Source organism: Carlito syrichta, unplaced genomic scaffold, assembly GCF_000164805.1.
Source record: "Carlito syrichta isolate Samal-C Ts95f unplaced genomic scaffold, Tarsius_syrichta-2.0.1 Scaffold314077, whole genome shotgun sequence".
Taxonomy (NCBI): Eukaryota; Metazoa; Chordata; class Mammalia; order Primates; family Tarsiidae; genus Carlito; species Carlito syrichta.
Genome location: NW_007258173.1, coordinates 230,130 through 253,142, shown reverse-complemented (window position 1 = coordinate 253,142; position 23,013 = coordinate 230,130). Strand labels below are relative to the sequence as shown.

Below are 23,013 nucleotides of genomic sequence, written 5' to 3'. Positions count from 1 at the left end.
CTGCACAAGGAGAGTGCGTTCCTTAGAATGTAAATGTCCCATGTTTTACTCCCAAAGATTAATCCTTTTCCTCGGTTACTTACTCATGAATCGCAATGCTGCACACAAAAAACGCTGGCCTCCACGAGGGTTCTCTCCAGCCAATGCCAATCCCCAGTACTCAGGTCCCTGTTTAGATGCCACTTTGCGGGGGTCCAGCCTCTGCTGATCAGGGCCTGAGTTGGGGGGAGGGAATGAGAAAAGACAGAGAAACAGTGGGATTGGGGGACTCCCTCTCAGGTAGCAAGAGCGAGAGAGAGAAAATTTATTTTACCGCATGCCTCTTATATAGGACAAAAGCCTCACAAAGGAAGGTGAAACCATACAAGCAGGATATGTTAATGTCTGAGTTAAATCTCACAAGCAGGGTAAGTATCAATGACTAAACTATGCATATCTTAACATCTATGCTAAGCAGGGCAATCACTTAGGATGAGCAGGTTCCGGGCCAGACTTGGCCCGCTTGGCTATCCATAGAAATGCAACCAAAAGGTCAGGGGAGACAAAGGAAAATGTAGGCTTAGTTCCTTGAACTTAAGCCAAAGAATATAAGGGCCCTGCCAGCTTATATTCTGGTTTCCTTCACTCCTGGGATTTTCTAATCCCTCCCACTTGAATTCTGGTTTCAGAGCTCCTGCTCTACCTAGCTTTGGTATGTGGTGAGTTCTGCAGTTTGTATAGCCATGCTTGTGACATTCTGGGAGGGATAGTGCAGGTTGTGATTTGCCATCTGCTGTTGCAAGATATAGGTAGGATTCAGAGGGAGAGGAGACACTGCTCATGTTCTGAAGTGTTTTCCACTAAATGGAGAAACTGACCCTCTCCATAACTTTTATTTTTTACTTTCTCTCCATTTTGGCTTCACAGTGTACATACAGTTTGTGTAAACATTGGTACTAGGTGATATATGCATATAAATATTTATGCAAGCATAAAAAGTCTGTCTATGTGGGTAAACTCCATATTATGTCATTTATTTGTCCATCATTACATATCTGTGGTGTCTAGCTCATTTCTCTTATTTTCTGTCATTGTACCTTTTTCTACCTGAACATCTATTCCATATTTTTAAAATGCACAAATGTGTTTCCTCTTCTTTTTCTCACTTTGAAGTTCCCCTTCCCACCCCTCACTGGGGCTTCAATGTTGGACCAGCAAGTTTCAGGACCTCCTGGGAAAACCCTGCTTCTCTCACCTTGCCTGCTCTAACTGCTCTCTCTGGCCAGCTCAGGCTGATGCAGCAGGTGTTACCACCACCCTGTGGCTGTGGGTGATAAGCAGGAATATGAGAATCTGTCTTTTTACTGATCCCCAGTCTTGCCCTGAACCCTGGAGTTCCCACACCCATGGATTTAAACACCACATCTTTCTGAAGGCAGGATTGTGCTTATTTTCCTCATCTCCATCTCAAGGGATTGTTTCTGGTGTTTATTGACTCCCCGTTTAAAAATTACATATTGACAAATTATAGTTGTATGTGTTTATATACAAAGTGATATATCATTTTTGAATTCAATATGAAATGATTAAGTCAAATTAGCTAACCTATCCATCAATTTAAATATTTGATTTTTTTGTGATAAGAATGCTAACAATCCACATTCGCTCATCACCTGCTGATAATTATCCATGCTAGGGACAAGAAAGTCTCTGCACTTAACTTTCTCTCATATGTTTCTTATCCACTGTTTTTATTTTTGTTTGTTTGTTTTTGAGTTGGAGTTTCACTCGGTCACCCAGACTGGAGTGCAGTGGCCGCTCCCGGCCACCGCAGCCTCGCCTGCTGGGCTCCAGCAATTCTTCCGTCTCAGCCTTCCAAGTAGCCAGAATTACAGGCGTGCACTACCACGCCCGGCTGATTTTTTTTATTTATTGTAGAGATGAGGTCTCGCTGCCCAGATGGGTCTCGAACCCGCGGGCTCAGGCAATCCACTCACCTCAGCCTTCCAAAGGCACGGGATTACAGGCTGAGCCACCAAGCCTGGCTTCTTATTCACTGTTAACCCCTGACAGATGCCTTCTAGCGATGTCTGTCACCTTCTTCCTTCTACAGCTAGCACAATCTTTGTGCACCCACCTCCCCAAGGACTATCTCTTTAGAGAGTGACTTTATGCGCAAACTACACATGCTCTTCCTGCCTCCTTGATTCCCATAAACACCCAATTCCCATTCCCATCTGATAATTTCTTCCCACTCTCATTTCCTATTATCCTGTTGGTTTTAACCTGGAGGGTGACTGCTAGATTCTTTGTTTTCTGCCTTGGTTTCTAAATCATAGATTACTTTCAAGCTAAAAGTTTCCCTCTACTCATTATTTTGGCCTCATTTAATAAGTCTTGGTTTGTGATTTTGTTCATAGGAAATTAAATTTTAATACTTTTTTGGATTCATCAGTGTGATTTAGTCTAATTCCCACTCTTCCCACCCTCTATTCTTCCACACCACCCTTCTGTCCCCAAGATTCTGGAGTTTTATTCTTCCCTTTTTGTGATAATTTTTATTTAAACCTTTAAGTTTATTCAAACTAGAAATTCTTCTGTAGATGTGTAGAGAGCTGAGTAACTCCTTGCTTTTGGGGGACACTATTTTTAGGATGATATCTTTGGGCACTGAGGGATCCCCATTCCACAGGCTTAAATCTTAAGTATTTTCACTATTGCTTCTTTTAATGTATTTCACGGTTTGCAGGTCAGTTTCTTCTTTAACTGATCAATGATACAGTGGCTTCTATGGCTTTTAATTTCAGAAATATTTTTTTAATCTTTTATACTGATTTTCATTTACAAGTTGAGTTAATGGTAACCAATCATGTTCCTTAAATGGGTATGACTAGAGTTTTTTCCCACCGTGTTTATAATTTAGATGGATTTTCACATCTTGAGCCAGATAAGTGTGGGGAATAGGACTCTGCAAAGCACAGATATCACAGGTGGCTCAGATTTACAATTCTAACTCAGGCACAGGTTGTATCATTGTACCTAGCACATAGCACTCAGTAAATAACACCTTTGATTTAAATGAATGCAGCTGCAAATACTTTCTTAGTCTTGATGTTTGTTAATTTCTGTGGCATTAAAGTTATGCTACTCCTTCTGCTGCTTGTTCTGGTTTTCCAGTCTATCACCTGGCCTGCTGTTATATTATGTTTCATTTATTACAAATACTCCATCAGCCTGGTTTCTCTTTACTGCCTTTGTACACACGTTTACACATGGGGATCTGGATTAGCTTAGGATCCCATATTATCCCTCCCTGCCTCCTATCCCTTTCTGAAGCTCTCCAGTCCCTCCTTTTCGTTTGTTCCTCACAGCCTATTCCAATGTCTGACTTTGGTGCCCACTGAGTTCTATTACAAGCACTTCACATTCATGGATATTACATCTTTGGCAAAGTTGTTGACCTGGGCTGGAAGAGGACTCCGGGATGATCCTCTGTACTGAACAACCACCCAGTGGGAGAGACTGATACTTAACATGCAGACCTTATGTTTACTTCTCCAAGCAAATAAATGTTGGAAGAGAGTCTGTAGGATGATATGAAGATTTAAGATTCATGTTTGAATATTTACTATTTACGTTATGTGGTTCTTGGAGGTGCCTTGGGGTTAGGACTTTGGGAGAAAAATGTGGATATTAAGGAAGTCAGGAAAGGAAAAGATAAAATCAGGGACAATTCAATAATTCAGGGAAAGTTCCTAAGGGACTCTTTCTGGCTACTTACTACTCAGAAGCCAGGCCCTCACTTCCTACAAAGGCTACAGGCCAGTAGGCGCCAACGAGGTTCAAATAAAATGTCAAATCTATCTCATGCCTTTCATCAGGTTGGGGACTATGGATGCAAAATTTCAGGGGCACAAAAAAAACTCTAGTCAGGGTAAATAATATTTTTATGTAATCTATTTTAAAAATCAAAATGAATGCAAAAAGTCCATGTTGAACAAAACAGTCAAAATTATGCCTCATCTGCCAACACCCCACCCCCATTCCCACCAACTTCTGGAAGGGATGTTTCCTCCAAGCCACACCTGTCCTTCAGCCTCCAATAAAAACCTCCGAGACTTCTGGATTCAGCCTCAGATCCTCACCCCCACTATCACCAGGGGATCTTTTGCTGTTTACCCCAAGACCAGTCTCCTCCATCACCTAAAACCCTTGGGAAACACGACCAGAGTCTCCCTCACCTGCAGTCTGGGAGTTTGACCCAATCCAATTCCGCTGACCTCCCCCCACCCACCCAAATAGCCTTGGAGTTCTCTGTCAGTCCCGGCGCACCCTCTTCCTCTCGGGAACATAGGGCCGGTGTCGCCCCCAAACCGGGGGTCCCAGCAGGCACCTCGCTGCCTCCCCAGCCAAGTGCTTCTCCCTGAGCGGCACCTGTCCGGACCTGGGTTCTGCCCGGGTAAGGGCGCATCAGCGCGGAGATGCGTGTGGTGAGCTTAGCTCACTTGCCCCGCAGAAGGTCAGAGAACCGGGTGCGACCACCGGCCGCCGCACAGACAAAGCGCCAGGACGACATCTTCCAGAAACCTTTAGCATTCCCGCCACGCTCTCGCAGTCGGCCCGTCTCATTAGCCCTCAGAGGAGAAACCTGTGAACCTCGCGGTCTGGGCATCCAAACAATTGACTCCTAAACTTGCTTATAGTATGTGTGCTACTGATGTCGGAGGCACCCTGAGCGAAGCCAACGCCATCTTCCCGCTCTGTCTCCAAAACTACATTCCCCAGAGGCCTCTGCGGTCACTTCCGTCCTCCATAACAACCTCCCCTACCTTGTAGTGTTGGCTTACAGGAGCACTTCCGGTCCTCCATAACTGCCTCCCCTACCTTGTAGCGTTGGCTTACAGGAGTACTTCCGGTCCTCCATAACTGCCTCCCCTACCTTGTAGCGTTGGCTGACAGGAGTACTTCCGGTCCGGCCCGTTAGGCTGTCTGGCACCGGGTTAGGCCCCTCTATCCGGGTCTTTCCCACACCTCCGCACTTCGTTATCCGACCTTCGACCTCAGGATCCGCGACGCGCACCCGCGTTCCGTGAGTGCTCTATGGTCAGTCAACACGTCCGTCTGCTTGTCCCCGTCTTACGAGACCCAGGCAGGAAGAGGCAGAGCTGACTCTGAACTCGAGGGTTCGCCTACCTCCACGCGATTTTCCTTTCATTCGAGCCTGCAGGGTTAGAGACAAACCGTCACTCCGTTGCTTGGGAACAAGGGCTTCACACCCTGTCCAGAACCTGGGGCCGAGCTTGAGGGTAGTAGTCACCTTGGGCCCCACTTGCAGGGCTCTGGATGGGGATTGAGCTGCGCTGGTGATTTCTGTTCTCCCCAACCCTAACGGTGAGGCTTTGGAGCAGACTCCGCTTCAACTCGTGGGAAGGAAGTTTCTACCGAGGCACTCTCATTTCTCTTCACATTCTGTCTTCTGAGACTTTGCCCTTCTCCAGGGAGAGCACTCAGGAGACCAGGAAAATGGCCATGGGGCTTCTGAGAGCCAAAAAAGAGGTGAGAATCACCTGCAGGTCCATCTTGGCTGTTAACAGGATGGATCCCCTTACCTTCTTGCCCTGGAGGCTGCCTTGTCGGTATTTGCCTTGCCTGGTCCTGGAGGAGTAGCTTCTTCTACATGGAATCCTCCCTCCCTCACCATTTCTTTTCTGCTCTATCCATACCCCAGTCATTCACAAAGTAGTTAATTGTGAACAACACACATTGAGCGGTTTAAATAAAATTTTAGGGATATCTGTATTTGATTGTTCGGTGATGTGGATGAAGGGCAGGGACAGTAGAGATGTCTGTGATTTGAAGTGGTTGGGAAGGACTCCTAGAAGTAGAGCTGGCTTAGCTACCCCAGATGAGTTGGGTGAGTTGGAGATTTGGAGGAAGACATACCATTTGGAAGAGAGAAGGAAGCATGGTCAATCTCAGTGGCTGGGCCACGGCGCACACTGCCCTTGTCATAGGAGGATTGTGGTGACCAAAGGACTTACTTAAGGTTGATTTTTAAATAGTTTACATATTTTAAATGTTTACAGGTGAAGATATAGACCAGGTATTCACATATGGAAGGAGGAGTTTGATATGATCTGACCTGAATTTTACATTTGAGACCATTTTCAGCTTCTGGCAATTGGAGATTTCACCAAAAATTTCAGGTTTCCCACTTCTCTGAAAATAAGTCTTCCCTAAGTCTGTATTGCTCTGTTGTCAGATAGTTTGAGCTGAACAATGTCTTTATCATTTGGATAGGACTTGCAGGGTCAATCTGCTGCTTTCTAGTCTCCTTCATACCAAGTTTGAAACCATTGTCTAGCTAACTTTTTGCCTGCCTTTCATATTTATTACCTACCTAACCCCTAAGGGTTTACATTTTCTGCCTCTGAGTCTGGAAGAGGACAGATCAAACAGAATCCTAAGTGCCAGGCTGAGTAGTGTAGACTTTGTTTTTGAGTAAGCTGTGTTTTAAAGGATGTTGAGAGGGCATTTGACTTAAAGAAATCAATGAAATGTGAGAAATAGTAATTGACGATGTATAGGGACTTAAGGGGAAGCTTTCTAACCTCTTGGAATGGTGACTGTGTTGACTTGGACATAATGGAATGCAATTAACACTTATTAAGCACTAACACAGTTACCAAGCTGGCTTACTGTCATTTTGTTATATGGGTTAATTTGTTTATTTCAGAATTATCTGGAACATCTGTATCAACAAGTCTTGAGTAGAATTTAGACAGAAAATGATATTTCTTAATCTTAGACACCTGTTGTGGGTATTAATATGTTCCTGGATGTTGTCAGAGCAACACTGATAATTCTTTGTTCCTCGTTTGCAAAATATTTCATTCATTTGAAAGCATTAATACCAGGAATGCATAAGAAATCCAATTCAGAACATTTCCCAAGGTAACACTGAATCTTTGTGTGTGTACCTTCTTCACCACGGTAAATGTCACTAGGGAAGCATTCTTTCTGATTTTCTGGGGAAAACCAGAAGTTTGTATTTGCTGACTTTTCCTGTATCACCTCCTCTACTCTCGATAGGACCCTGAGGTCTACTCTGAACTGTATCCTGTATGGAACCAACATGTTCCTCAAGGTAGCTTTTTAAAAAAGTATTTAGGAAAAATTTATTAAAGTGTGTGCACATTTCAATGGCTAAGTTGTTAAAGATGAAACTTTTGTGCCTAGAGAAGTGCCTAGCACACAAGAAATGTTTAGTGCCTGAGGGAACCACCACCATAAATAAATTAATTGAAGGAACTAAGTTACAAAGGAGTTTCTGTTGTTTGTTTGGGTATGTTATTTAGGGCATATAATTAATCACATATTTCAAGGGGTTTGGGTAGAATTTCCAGGTATTCTGATAGTTATGACATTTGAATTATACAAATAATCATAGCACACATTTAGTAGGATATTAGGTATTACTGCCAAGAGAATAAGATAAAATTTGTGTTAAATCTGTAACAAATACGATGAGCTAGCAGGTACAATATGTTACATTTTTCTTAGCATTTTTTATGAATTCTGTTCAACAAACTGACTGAATGTCTGCTATGTGCAGAACACTTGATGAATGACATTCAGTGATGTGGAAAGTATAGCGTGCACACTTAGGAGTCTTCCATTTTATTTTGGGATTCCTTTATTATTGGGATTTGATTTAATTTTATACACACAACCACCTCTACAAACACATTTTGACAGGTTCTACTGATAAAATCATACTGTGTTAAACTTACCAATGTGTATCTTCCTAGCCCTGTTTTTAAAGATGAAGAAATAGCTAACACTTAACCCACTGAAAATTATTTCCATAATAATCCATTGAATGGATTAACTCATCTACTATTTCTCAATATTTGGATATTTATTCTGTTTTCAATATTTAACTTCCAATAATACTTCTGTGGTCAAGTTTATACATGAAATTCTTTTATAGGTTTGTATTCTCAAAACAAAATATGACAAGGAAGGTGAATAGAAATTACTATTTTGAAGCACTGAGCTTTGAACTCTGCTTATTCTAGAGAATTTGATCCTGCCGATTATTTCTTCCTTTTTTGAGATTCCCTTCTTCCTTCTCCGTGCCTTTGCTTTGCACTGTGCTTTTTTCATATCCTTATTTTTAATTATTACATTGTATAGTTTTCAATTACCAGAGTAGACTTGTCAACTCAGATCTTTTTCTTCTCTCATATGAAAACTCACAGTAGTGATCTGATTTGTTTCCGAATGTTTATATGGTCCTTGCTATCCACTACTTGTTTTTGTAATCCTCATTTTCCCCAACATTGTGGTTACATCCCTTTTCTGTGCAGAAGCCTTTAGTGGCTCACTATAGTGTCTTAAATAAGCTTATCAAGGACTGGGGTTCTTTCACCTCTTCACTCCACTCTGTTGTCCACAGTGTCAGCCTCATCCAGGCTGGTTCTTCTCAGAGTCATAGGATGTTTGCCAATAGCAACTTTGCTTAATTCCCACAATGACCTTATATGGTAAGTACTATTATAATGTCCATTTTTATAGGAAATTGAGACACATAGTTACCAAAGCAAAATCAGGGAGGGAGGAGAGAGAATACTGTCATTTGAACACAGTTTGTTTCCAGAGTTCTTGAACTTTAGTATGCATCAGAATCATTTGGAAGGTATGTTAAGACAGATTGTTGGGCTTGGCTTCAGAATTTCTGATTCAGTAGGTCTAGGATGAGGTCTGATAATTTTTTATGAATTTTCACAGGACCCATAGATTGAGATTTTCATATGAAATCTTCCAATATTTAATTGATATAAATAAAAGTTTTAAAGCAGTATATGGGTCAAGCTAAGCCAATCTATGGATTGCAGATTGTACCCAGTTTTAAGACAGAATAAGTGTTGGGCTAGGTAGAATCCCAGAACTAGATTCCTAGCTTATTTGGGCTTGGACACCTCACCAGACTTCCATGCCAAGGACCATAATGTATTCCCATCCTCCAAAGTACAGCTTTCTAGATAGCAGAGGTTCGTTTGAAACTTCGTTGATGGTCTAATAATGATAAATCGTTTTCAGTCATTTAAAAATATTCGACTGCTAAGTGTTTGCAGATTCTGTTCTAGACACCAGGGCAATAGTAGTGAACCATGCACATGGAATTTATAGTCTAGTGGGGAGCCAGAAGATAAAAATGACTAATGCATGTATTATCTTAGAGTTAAGGGAATACAGTAAAGTAGGAGAGGGGACTGAAACCCAGATGAGGAGATAGAATTTTAGCTAGAATGACTAGGGAAGGTCCTCCCTAAACATTTATGTATAGCAGTCAGTTGTCTGAGTCCTTTACAATTATCAGCTCATCTAATCCTTACCACAATCCTGTAAAACAAGCACTGTTATTTTTAGTTCACAGAAGGAGTGACTGAAGTGCTGAGTGGTTATCTAATTTAGTGCTTGAGATTACACTAGTTGGGGACAGAGATGGGTTCCAGATCCAGACAATGTGGTTTGAATCCACGCTCTTCACCACCAGCCATTTCCTCTTCTCAGGCTGAGCTAGCAAGTGGCAGTTTGAGGCAGAGGAAGGAGTGAGTCCTGCTCTATGAAGTGTGTGTGTGTGTGTGTGTGTGTGTGTGTGTAGTGTTGGATTACTCACCCTGCAGCCCCCAGAAACTCCACTCCTTCTTCAAGTAGAACATAAATACTTAGGCCAATCAGTCTTGGAAATTTTTCAAACTCAGCAAAATGATTATTTACTATTTTAGTGTGTGTGTGTGTGTGTGAGAGAGAGAGAGAGAGAGAGAGATTTTCTTCTGTCTGGTTTTTAAAGCTCCTATGTAGGGGCTTTTGTTTTGCTTTCATCCCCCATAGCAGCTAGTCTGGGTTATTGACAGTAATAGGTGCACAAATGATGCTGTTTGAACAAAGATAGGAGAACAATGATCTTAGACCCCTTGGCACCAAGGTCACAATCCAAAGTAGGGTCTACCTCTTTTAGGGGAGCCTTTGACCTCCATTCTAAACTGTGAAAGGTGCATTTCTAGATGAGCAGTGGTATGTTTTATGTTGAAGGCATTCGTGGCATTCAGAGATGTAGTTGTGGACTTCACACAGGAGGAGTGGACATTGTTGAGCCCTGCTCAGAGGACCCTGCACAGGGAAGTGATGCTGGAGACTTACAACCACCTGGTCTCACTGGGTAAGAATGATTTCCTTTAGCACTTAAATTTGCTCTACAGAGTATTTTTCACTCATCATAAAGAAGGGCAGACTGTGGAGCACTTTTACCTTAGAGTTGGGCTTAACAACAATAATTTACCTTTTTCCTCTGGATAAATCTGGATTTAGTAGAGATGAAAGCAGGTAGGTTGAGTTATTCATGTTATATACCAGGAGGACCCATTAAAAATCCCTGAACTTATTTATAAAAAAATTATATATACTTACATGTTTAAACTTCAGTCACCTTCAGAGTATTCTCTGTTTGATGCAACACAGCTATCAAGATGCTTTTTCCACTGTGCAAACAGTTTTTTAACTCATCAATGTGTATGCCTTTTAATGCTTCTGCTGTTTATTGTTTCACCCCTTCTACATTGGCAGACTTTCCCTTTGAGGACTTTTTAAAATCTGGGGAGACAAAAAAGGTTGCTCAAGGTGATATCAGGTGGATAGAGAGGGTTGGGTACAGGGGTCATGCCATTTTGGGCCAAAAAATACTGAAAGCTCAGCATGGTGTGGACAGTTGTGCTCATGTATCACCATCATGAAATTGGCAAACACCGAAAGAATCTCAACAACAACAAAAATTCACTGAAGCTGAACGTAGCCTCTCACAATAACACTAATTAGTACACTGATGCCAACTAGCATGCCATCTAGTGTGTTCCTAGAACCCTTAACTAGCAGGGGGAAGCCTATACTACAAGGAGCCCACCTTCCAAAAAATAATTCCCTTTTTGGGGGGGGTCTCCCTCACATGACACTGTGTTTCCAGGCCTCTTTCCCAAGGCTGGGGCTCTCTTTTTATTTTATCTTGCTCCAAACTCAAGAGTTTTTTTCATCCATGAAGTATTAATATGCTGTCTTTCTGATTGCAATCATCTTTCCTTAACCCCTTCTACTTCAGAATGGTAAATCATCATAGGTCTTTTATACTCTCTGTGTTTCCCCACCCATTTTAGTTCTTGAATGGCATCTTGAACCTTAGCTAAGAATCTCCTTATTTTCTTTCCTATGAGCAGAAATTCCATTTTCCAAACCAAAACTCATTGCTCAGCTGGAGCAAGGGGAAGAGCCCTGGAGAAAGGAGGGAAAACAACAACTGGATTTCTGGGCAGGTAAGTGTGAGCATGTGGTAGATGGAATAGTCTACAATTTGACAGATAGGGAATGAGGAGATGTCTCTCAGGTACCAGGAAGAAGCTCTTCTTCAGGCCTCCTTAGCCACTGGTAAGGCTGCCTGGCATGACCTTCCTTCTAGAATATAACCTTCAGTTGAAGAAGGAACTTTCCTGGTTTCCTTGTTTTTTCCTTCTACCAGGGAGTCTTCCTTCCTCATTTGTCTTGCCTTCTCTTGCTTAGTCTTTGTCTTGCTTAGTCTTTGTTCATTCATGGTCTTTTTTCTTTCCTCCTGATCTTACAAACTACACCTCCCCTGTGAAGGTTAAATCTACCACCCTTCTGGATACTTTCTAGTTTATCTTATGCTAAGGTTAATTATCTCCACTTCTCCAGTTCCTATCATTTAAAAAATCTGTTACACAGTACTTTTTTCAACATATTTCAATATTAGGAATTTATAACTATTCTTCGAGAGAGAGTGTATGTGTGTGTCTCTAAGCCATCTATATTGTTGTTTGGCATATTTTAAAATTTTATATAAATGGTATCATATTATGCGTATCCTTCTGCTATAGTTTGCTTTCTTCTCTGACACTAATTTTGTAAGATTCATCTCTATTGGTATATTGGTAGATGTAGCTCTGCTTCATTCATTGTTATTGCCATATGATATTGTTTTATATGCATAATTATACAGTTCATTTATCTATTCCATTTTTGTTGTACAGTTATGTTTTACCATTTTTTCCTGTAAATTAAAGAAATTATTTAGTGTCCTTGGGTACATAAGCACACATTTACCTTGGACATATACCTAGCAATGAAATAGCTGAGTGAAAGACTGTGCACTTGTTCAATCTGACTAGATGATGCCAAATTGTTCTCCAAGGTTGTAGTATTAGTTTTCTAGGACTACCATAATAAAGTACTACAAACTGAGTGGCTTAAAACAACAAAAATTTATTGTCTCACAATTCTGGAGGCTAGACACATAGATCAGAGTGTTAGTAGGGTTGGTTCTTTTTAAGGACTGTGAAGAAGAATATGTTCCATGCCTTTATTCTAGCTTCTGATGGGTTTGCTGGTAATCTTTGGTACTCCTTGATATGTAGGAGCATTACCCTAATTTTTACCTTTATCTTCATACAGCACCTTCCCACTCCATGTGCATGTCTCTGTGTCCCAATTTTCCCTGTTTATAATTCAATCATATTGCATTAGAGCCCATTCTAATGACCTCATCTTGACTAGTTAAGTCTGCAACAACCCTATTTCCCAATAAGGTCACTTTCTGAAGTATTGAGGGTTTGGACTCTACCACATCTTTTTGGAAAAGATAGCAGTTGGTTTGTACTCACATAGCATTGTATGAGAATTCTAGTTGCCCTGTGTTCTTGTTAACACTTGATATAGTCAGACTTTAGTTTCTGACCATCTTTGGGGTATGAAACAGTAGTTTTGATTTCATTAGTATTGAACTTGAGCATCTTTTTATATCTTGGTGTTTCCTCTTCTATGAATTGCCTGTTCAAGTATTTTGCCTGCTTTTCTTTTTCTTGTTGATTTGAAATTTTACTTTATTTACTTATTTATTTTTAACAAATCTTGGAAATGCATTCTTTTCAGTCAGATGTGTGTTATCTTCCAGTCTGTGGCCTGCCTATTTTCTTTTTTAAAAAACTGTTTTTGAAATAATTTGTCTTAGCCGGGCTCGGTGGCTCAGCCTGTAATCCCAGCACTTTGGGAGGCTGAGGTGAGTGGATTGCCTGAGCCCACGGGTTCGAGATCCGTCTGGGCAACTTGGAGAGACCTCATCTCTACAGTAAGTCAAAAATTAGCCGGGCGTGGTAGCGCGTGCCTGTAGTTCCAGCTACTTGGAAGGCTGAGGCGGAAGGATTGCCAGAGCCCAGCAGGTGGAGGCTGCGGTGGCCTGGAGCTGCCACTGCACTCCAGTCTGGGTGACAGAGTGAGACTCCAACTCAAAAAAAGAAAAAAAAAAAAAGAAAGAAATAATTTGTCTTGATTTCTAAAAATAATACAGAAAATTTCCATCTACTCTTCACCCAACTTTCTCCAGTGATAACATCCTACATAACCACAGTACATTTCAAAACCAGGAAATTGACATTGGTTCAATACTGTTAAGCAAACTAAAGACTTTATTCAGACTCAGATTTTATCAGTTTTTACATGTATTCTTTTTTATTGTTACACAATGGCAATATGAAAGTTTGTTTCATAAATAGGTTCGTGTAACCACCACCACCACAATAAGAATACAGAATTTTTCCATCACTACAAATAAATTTCCCTGTGCTATCTTCTCTCTGATTTCAGTCACCACTGATCTGTTCCCCATCACTATAATTTTTCTTATTTCAAGAGTATGTAAAATTTAGCCACTGTTAAAAGTGCTTTTTGTAATTAAAAAAGTTTAATGTGGTTAGATTTGTGAATCTTTTTGGGGGTGTGTGTGTGTGTGTGTGTGTGTGTGTGTGTGTGTGTGTGTGTCAGGATCTGATTTAAGGAATCCTCTTTGACAAGATCATCAACACCTTATTTAGATTTTCATCTATGGATTAAGATATATTTTGCTTTTTATACTTAAGTCTTTATCACTCTGGAATTGATTTTGTGAGTGTTGGGTGAAAGGGATTTTTCTTTTATATTTCTAAGTGCGTAGACATCAGACTTGATACCATTTATTGAATAGTTCATTATTTTACCCAATTTTCAATGCCATTTATCTTGTATTTTCAGATTCAGTATATGTATGGATTGATTTCTGGACTGTATTCTGTTTCATTGATGATTTGCTTATCCCTGCACCTATATTACACTGTTTTAATTTACTATGCTTTATAATAAATCTTGATGTCTGATAGGTTAAGTTTTCTCTTCTTATTTTTCACAATATCTATGTGAGTTTTAGCCATTTGTTGTTCCTAAACATTTTACAATCAGCTTGTCAGATTTCATAAAATATTCTATCAGGATTTTGTTATAATTCTATTGGATTTATATGTTAATTAATATGCAAATATATTGATCATATTTATTGTATATTAATACATTGATTTGGAGAGAATTGGCATATTTTACAATAAGTAACTTATACATAAGCTTATTATATTTGTTGTTTTGCAAGTTATATTTTTAAACAAATTTTTATAATTTTTTTGTTGATATCTATAAATAAAATTTATTTATTTATTTGTTTCTTTGAGTTGGAGTCAGACTCTGTTGCCCAGGCTGGAGTGCAGTGGCATACTCACGGCCACCGCAGCCTTGATCTGTTGTGCTCAGGCAGTCTCTCTACTTCAGCCTTCCAAGTAACTGAATCCACAGGTGTGTACCACTGTGCCTGGCTATTTTTTATTTATTTATTTATTGTAGAGATGAAGTCTTGCCAAGTTTCCCAGGCTGGTCTCAAATTCCTGGGCCCAGGCAATCCCCTCACCTCTGCCTCCCAAAGAGCTGGAATTATAGGCATGAGCCACTGTGCCTGACCAATAAAATTTATTTCATCATATTGATCATATATTTGGTAGCCTTGCTGAATGATTTAATAATTTGTCATATATAGGTTATTTAGAGTTTTATATATAGAAAACTATTTGTTTATTTTTTCCTTCTCTTTTTTCCTTGCTCAATTTTGTCAAAAGTTTGTTAGTCTTATTAATCTTCAAAAAACAACTTTTGGCTTTGTTGATCGTGTCTATTATGTATATTATATCTGAATTTATATTTATTTTCTTCTTTATTCTTTGGACTTATTTTGCTGTTATTTTCCTAACTTTTTCAGATGAATGCTTAGAATTGTGAACTTTCACTTTCCTTTTTTTCTAATATAAATATTTAAGTCTATAAATTTCCTTCTATTTTTAAGTGGAATTCCATAGGTTTGACATGAAATTATTTTGCTATTTTTATTTCTAAAGATTTACAACTTTTGCTATGATTCATTCTAAATATGATATGCAATAAGGGTCCTCTTCCCTATTACACTGCCTTGACAACTTTATCAAAAAAAGCAACTGACCCTGTAAACCTGTGGCACACACTTATAGTCCCAGCTACTCAGGAGGCTGAAGCAGGAGGATCTCCTGAGCCGAGAGGTCAAGCCTGTGGTGAGCCATGATTGTGCCACTGCACTCCAGCCTGGGCAACAGAGTGAGACCCCAACTTAAAAAAAAATTGACCATATATAGGAGGGACTATTTCTGGATTTTTTATTCTGTTCCACTGATCTTTTCAATACCACACTGTTTTTATTATTGTAGTTTTATGGTAAGTCTTGAAATCAGTAATCATTTCTGTTGTTTTCATTCCCATATTTATTTTAAAATCAGTTTGACAATATCCATGAAAAAGCCTGCTTAAATTTTAATTGGGATTACATTGAATCTCTAAATCAATTTGGGCAGAATTGACTTCTTAATATTGAGTTTTCTCATTAACAAACATGGTCTGCTTCCCCATTTATTTAAGTGATTTTAAATTCCTATCAGCAGTGTTTTACAATTTTCAGTTGTACTGTAAATTTTAAAACTTCACATTCTCCTCACACACAGGCAGTGAGTTCCCCTCTCAGGCCACCAGGTGTACCACTATGATAAGGTGGGCAAGTTCTCCTTTGTACCCACCCATGACTGTGACCTAGTGTCATTCAAATGCAGTAGTGAAATCCTTTCACATCTTTTCTTGTGTACCCAACTTTGACCCCAATAAAGGCATTTGCCCATATGTGCTTCCTCTCTCTCTCCGCCTCCCACCTGCTTGGCTGAGCCTGCTCCCTTTGTGCCCCCCCCCACCCCGCATACACACCATATTAACATTCCCCCTCAGCATTCAATGACACTGTCTCTCTAGGATCTGTGAGTATAATAAATTTGTTTTTTCCTGACCTTCTCTTCTGTGTCCTCTTATGAGATTATCTAATAAAAGAATACAAACCATCAATATACAGGTAGTATGTTTATTAAAATATTTATCCCTAAGTATTTATGTTCATGGTGTCATGTTTTTGGATGCTATTGTAAATATAATTGTATTTTAAGTTTGGACCTCCAGTTATTCACTACTAATGTATGAGACTGCTACTATATGAATATTGCACCTGTTTCCTGTGACCTTGCTTAATTAACTTATTATAGTAGTTTTTTTCCTAGATTCTTAGAATTTTCTATGTGTATGAGCATGTCATCTGTGAATAGAGACAGTTTTACTTATTTCCTCATCTGCATGCCTTTGATTTCTTTCTTCTTTTTCCTGTCTTATTGCAGTGACTAGGACCATTGGTACAATTTTGAATATAAGTTGTAAGAGTGGACATTGTTTCCTTGTTCCTTATTTTGGGTGGGAAGCATTCACTTTTTCATTATCTTGTATGATGTTAGTTTTATCAGATTGAACAGATTCCCTTCTGTTCTTGTGTTCAGAGTTTTTATCATGAATGGGTGTTGAATCTTGTCAGATGATTTTTCTGTATCTGTTTAGATCAGAAGTCAAAAAATCACGTAATTTTTTACCATGTTCATGGTATATTTTTTGCCATGTGCATGGTATATTTTTCTTTGTAATAGAGTTTGGGTAAATAAAGTTTTATTGAAACAAAGCCACACCCATTTATTTACATATTGTCTCTGGCTGCTCTCCTATTACAACAGCAGAATTGAGTACTTGAAACAAAGATTGTATCACCCACAAGCATATAATACATTTTATCAGGCCCTTTAAGTAAAAATGTGCTGACCCTTTCTTTAGAAGATCATATGGTGTTTTTTCTTTAGTCTGTAAATACAGTAAGTCCCCTACATATGAAGCTTTCAAAGATGCAATGTGGTTTTACATGTCCAATCATGTAAGTTAGTTCATTTGTCTGGTGTACATTGTCACATAGAAGAACATTTGTCCACAGTTTGTTCATGATTTTTGTGGATTTGAGAAGGTAGATGAGGAGTCCAAAGAAATCTTCAGCAGCTTAGTGACCCTAAGTGAGACGCTAGAGCTAGATCTACAAGAGAATGACTTCATTCCTTGCTGGGCAATATGAGGAACTTACTAATGAAGACCTGATTGAATTGGAGGCTCAGAGAAAAGTCGAAGAGAGACAAGAGGAAGACATAATTGAACTGAAGAGAGTCACAACGCAGGAAATGGCAAAGGAATTTTCTTCATTTGAGGAGGTACTGAAATGAAGATATAGGACCTGAATGTAGAATGGTACATGAATGTTGCAGCAGCCATTCAGAATGCAATCATTGATGATGAGAAATAAAGAACTACTACCCAGACATCATGCAATCATTTTTTTCAAGAGGGTAGATAGAATTGAATCCAGCAAGGAACCAGAACCTGTGCCATCAATGTCAGGCATGAGTGAAACTGTAGCTTGTCCTCCATCTCCTATTGCTGATGATTCATCAGCTCTCATCTCCCACCTTTTTTTCCCTCCTCTAGTTAGTAACTTTTCTTGCCTGTTCACTTGATGCCAGCCCCTGTATGCCAACTGTTGTACTGTGCTGCACGACTGTACTTTTCAAGGTGCTGTACTGTAAAATTAAAAATGTTTTCTTCTTTGTTGGGTTTGTTGGTTTTTTCAATGTATTATTTGTGTGAAAAGTATTATAAACCTATTACAGAATAGTACTATATAGCCAATTGTGTTAGTTGCGTACTTAAGCTAACTTTGTTGGACTTACAAATGCACTCTCAGAATAGAATGCATTTGTATGTAGAGGACTTACTATATGGTGAATTAAGTTAATTTTTGAAGGTTGAACTTGCCTTGGATTCCTGGAGTCGACTATTTAGTCATATTATATCTTTTTTTTTTTTTTTGAGACAGTCTTGCTCTGTCATCCAGACTAGAATATTTTTAATTATCATTTGTTCAGAGTATTTTCTAATTGTTCTTATTCTTTAACCTGTCAGTTGCTTAGAAGTGAGATGTTTAATTTTCAGATATTTGGGAATTTTCTAAATATTTTATTTTTATTGGTTTTTATTTTAATTGTATTTTATTGAGAGAAGGTACTCTATACTTTTCAGTCTTTCAAAATCTGTTGAGATTTAATTTTATGGCATAGCATATGGCCTATTTTGGTGACCATCCTATGAGCTCTTAAAAAATATGTATTCTGCAGTTTTGGGGTATAGTATGTTATAAATGTCAATTAGGTCATGTTAATATTGTTCAGATAATTTGTATTCATACTGTTTTTTTGGTCTAATTTTTATGTCTTTTACTGCAAAGGTGTGTTAACATATCCTTCTATCATTGTGGATTTGTCCATGTTTCTTTAATGATCTCTAAGGTTTTGATTCCTATAGTTTGGGATTTTGCTATGAGGCACATGCACATTAATCATTATTACATCTTCTAGCTTTATTGATTCTTTTACCATTATGTAATTTCCTTTGTTTTTATTAATATTCCTTGTCTGAGGTTATTGTCTTAGATTAATATGGCCATTCCAACTTTTTTATGTTTACTCTTTCTATGGCATTACTTTGTTCATTCTTTATATTTTAATCTTTTTTTTTTTTTTTTTAATCAGCAATCTCAGTCTGTTGCCCAGGCTGGAGTACAGTGGCACAATCACAGTTGACCACAACCTTGACCTCCTGGGCTCAGGTGATCCTTCTGTCTCAGCCTCCCAAGTAGCTAGGACTACAGGTGTGTACCACCACATCTGGTTAATGTTTTTATTTTTTGTACAGATGAGGTCTTGGTATGTTGCCTGGGCTGGTTTCAAATCCTGGGCTCAAGCAATCCTCTCTCTTCAACCTCCCAAAATGCTGGGATTACAAGGTTAGCCACCACACCGAGCCTATTTTAATCTTTTTGTTTGTGTCTTAGTGTTGTATTTAAAATGAGTCTCTTGTAGACAATATATAGTTGATTCTTTATTTATGCATTTGGACAAACTCTGCATTTTATTGAAGTGTTGAGTGCATCAGCACTCAAATGTTAATGTTGATAAGGTTTCTTCTAGTTCTGCCAGATTTTTCTTTTCCTTTAGTTTTCTATTTTATCTGTTTTTTTCTTCTGTTTTCTTTAGCTTACTTTTGTTTTAATCAAATACTTTTTTAGACCTCCATGTTAATTCCTCACAACTTTCTAGCGATATATCTTGTACATGTTAATGGCTTTTCCAGGGCTTGCAATGTGTATTTTTAACTTAGGCCAATTTACTTAGAGTTATTATTTAATTGCCTAAAGGTAATATAGGAATCTCACAAAAGTATATTTCTTCTCCCCTCATCCTTAGTGCTGCTGGCATATATATTATTTCTGTGTACATTCTAAACCCAATACTATAGTGTTAAATTTTTTAAGAGAAACATATATAGAAATGTGTGTATATGCGTTTGTATCTATCATATTTCTTGTATACTTCACTCCTTCGTGTAGATATAAAGTACCATCTGTTGTCATTTTCTTTCACTGTAACAGAACTTCCTTTAACAGTATAGTCAACTGGCATTGAATCTTCCATTTTAATCTAAAAATGTGATTATTTCCCTTCCAGTTTTTAAAATTCACTGGAGACAGGACTGCTGATAAACATATTTGCATTCAGCATTGCAATTTTTTGACTTTCCTAGTTTTATAATTTCTGTTGAGAAGTTATAACGTTCCTTTGTACGTAACCAATCTTCTCTGGCTGTTCTCAAGATTTCCGCATTATCTTTGGCTTCCAACCGTTTGACTGTGATGTTCCCAGAAGTAGTTTTATTTGTGTTCCCACTACTTGAGTATTATGAAGCTTTTTGAATCTGTGAGTTATGTTTTCTACTCACTGTAGGAAATAGTTGGCTATTATCTCAGTATTTTTTCTGCCCCTTTACTCTCTCCTCTTATTCTAGGACTCCAATTTACCTGTATTTTGGGCTGCTGGAAATTTTGCCGTATGTTTCTGATGATGGATGTTACCTTACAAGCTTTTTTTTTTTCTTTTCATTTTTCTTCAGTATTTTTTTCTTCTTTTTTGAGGGGTGAGTGGGCAATTTCTACTCATTTATTTTTAAGTTCATTAATCTTTCATTTTTCATTCTGTTAAACCTATCTAATGCATTTTAAAATTTTAGTTATGAGCCGGGCTCGGTGGCTCAGCCTGTAATCCCACGCCTTTGGGAGGCTGAGGTGAGTGAATTGCCTGAGCCTGCGGGTTCGAGACCCGCCTGGGCAGCGAGACCTCATCTCTACAATAAATAAAAAAAATCAGCTGGGTGTGGTAGCGCATGCCTGTAATTCCGGCTACTCAGAAGGCTGAGGAGGAAGGATCGCCGGAGCCCAGCAGGTCGAGGCTGCGGTGGCCGGAAGCGGCCACTGCACTCCAGTCTGGGCGACAGAGTGAGACTCCGACTCAAAAATCAATCAATCAATCAATCAATTTCAGTTACGGCTTTTTTCAATTCTGGAATTTTCTTTTTTTTCTTTTTTTTTTTTTTTAAAAAGGCAATTTCTGTACTAAGATACTACAGTTTTTTCCTCATTGATTCCATATCTTCCTCTAGTTCTTTGAACATAATTTCCTTTAATTAGTTGAAATATTTATAATGGCTTCTTTGAGATCTTTGCTAACTTCAACAACTGGGCCCACTCCATTGTCTACTGATGGCCACATTTTCTGTTTCTTGTCTAAATTCTAACTGGTAAACTTTGTTTCCTCAGCAATATGGTATTTCTGTTCTTATGAGTAGCTTCTTTTTAAACCTGGTTTTCTGGGTATCTCTCATGTGCCTGCATAATTTGTCTATCATGATGATTAGGTAGAGATTATATTCATATTTGGGACTTCTCCTTTCAGTAGTTTAGGGATCCACTAATTCCCAGCTATTCTTCTGGACTTTGATTTTCTGGTATTTCAAGCTCATAAGTCTTTGGCTTTACCTCTTTGGCCCTGAACTGTACAAAGTTGTAAAGTGCACTCAGTTGAAAGGCTGCAGATTCTTAGACCTTACGCCATGCAACTTTTAAGAGTGGGTTTATCTCTTATCTTTGCCTACTTTTTTTTTTTTTTTTTTTGCTATACCTTCTTTGTTTTCTCTCTCACATGTGTAGGCTAGTTGTCAGCCAGGTATTTGGAAAGAGTTTATCTTAAGGTTTCGTATCTCGTTTCTTCTTTAGTTTTCTTGCTGCCAGGAATTCCTTTTATTTTCACAGCTGCTGTTCCAGCTCTGAACACTGACCTCTGGCACCTTGAGCCAGTAAGGCTACCATATTTTGCCACTGCTGTAGCTGTAAGTATTAAGAATGCTCTCAGGCAGGAAAACCAAAAATGAAATTATCAGCTGTATCTATTGCAGTTTTTTTTTTTAAAGCATAAACTCTTGCCCAGCTTCTCGCTTGTTTTGGATGTTTTCCAGTGCCTCTGAATCATTATTTGTTGTATTTTTATCCAGTCGTGTTTTCTGTAGAGAAGTCTGTGGCCACTTCAGTCTGCTGCCAGTTTCAGAAGTAGGCTTCATCATACTTGTTTTGATTTGATATTTGGAAACTGCTTCAAAATTACAGAATATTTACTAAAATAAAAATAGTAGACAGAATACCTTTATGCTTTACACACACACACATACACACACACACACACACACACACACACACACGTGTAATTATATATGGTGCTATGGGTTACATGTGGTTTATCCCTGCCAAAACGCATGTTGTATTGCCAATATAACAGTACTGAGAAGTGGTAGGAACTTTAAGAGATGTTTGGTCATGGGATCTCAGCCCTCACCAATGGATTAATGCAGACTAGGTTAGTTCTTGTGGTACTAGGTTGATTCTTATGAGTTCAAGTTGCTATAAACTTCGCCTTCCACTTTCTACCATGAGTTGAAGCAGCATGAAGCCCTAACCAGATGGGCTGCCACCCAACTTCCAGAATTGTGAGCTAAATAAACTTATTTATAAATTACACAGTCTCAGGTTTTTTTTTTCATAACAACACAAAATGGACTAAAGCATATGGCATATATGTTATTATATAAATGGCATCATAAAATCACCTATTAATTTTTTACTCATTTGTTCATGTGCTCTCTTACATGCATGCTCTTTCTTCCTCCTCCCTGTTTCTCAATGTGCATGTATGTCTGTGCATGTGTATGTATATGTATGTTCATATGTGTTTCCTAAAAGTTTTACTATGAATTTTCTAAGTATGGCAGTATTCTCTTATCACCACAGTATGATTATTAACCTTGGTAAACTTAACTTTAATCCAGTAATTTTGCCTATTATCTAGCATTCATATTATGATTTTGTCAACAGAAACTATATATATATATATTTTTTTTTTTTTTTTTTTTTTTTTTTCCTCTCCGGAACATGATTCAGTCCAGGGTCAGTTAGTGCTTTTACATGTCATGTCTATTTGGCTTCCCTTAATATAAATAATTTCAGTAAGATTTTTCTGCTTTTTTGACACTGACATTTTAGAATATAGTTCCATAGTTCTCCCTTTTAAAATAGCTTTATTGAGGTATAATTTATATGCCCTAAAAATTATTTATTGTAAGTGCACAGTTCAGTTATCTTTAGTAAACTCACAGAGTTTTGTTTTTTGGGTTTTTTTTTTTTGAGTTGGAGTCTCACTCTGTTGCCCAGACTGGAGTGCAGTGGCCACTCCCGGCCACCGCAGCCTC

General features: G+C 38.6%; 1 protein-coding gene across 3 annotated transcripts in view; it reads left to right on the top strand.

The window, feature by feature from the left end:
* The first annotated feature begins 4,963 nt into the window (after positions 1 to 4,963).
* HKR1 (HKR1, GLI-Kruppel zinc finger family member) overlaps positions 4,964 to 23,013 on the top strand; it is a 28,688-nt gene continuing 10,638 nt past the window's right edge. For 2 of the 3 annotated variants that reach the window (XM_021719024.1, XM_021719023.1), the window contains exons 1-2: positions 5,448 to 5,535; positions 11,253 to 11,348. Coding sequence is in view for 1 of the 3 variants with exons in the window: in XM_008070966.2 (XP_008069157.1) it covers positions 5,503 to 5,535; positions 10,081 to 10,207; positions 11,253 to 11,348 (256 nt within the window). In the remaining 2 variants the exon portion in view is untranslated. Of the gene's footprint in view, positions 5,069 to 5,447; positions 5,536 to 10,080; positions 10,208 to 11,252; positions 11,349 to 23,013 lie in introns of those variants that run through there. The other variant, XM_008070966.2, reaches the window with a different exon arrangement.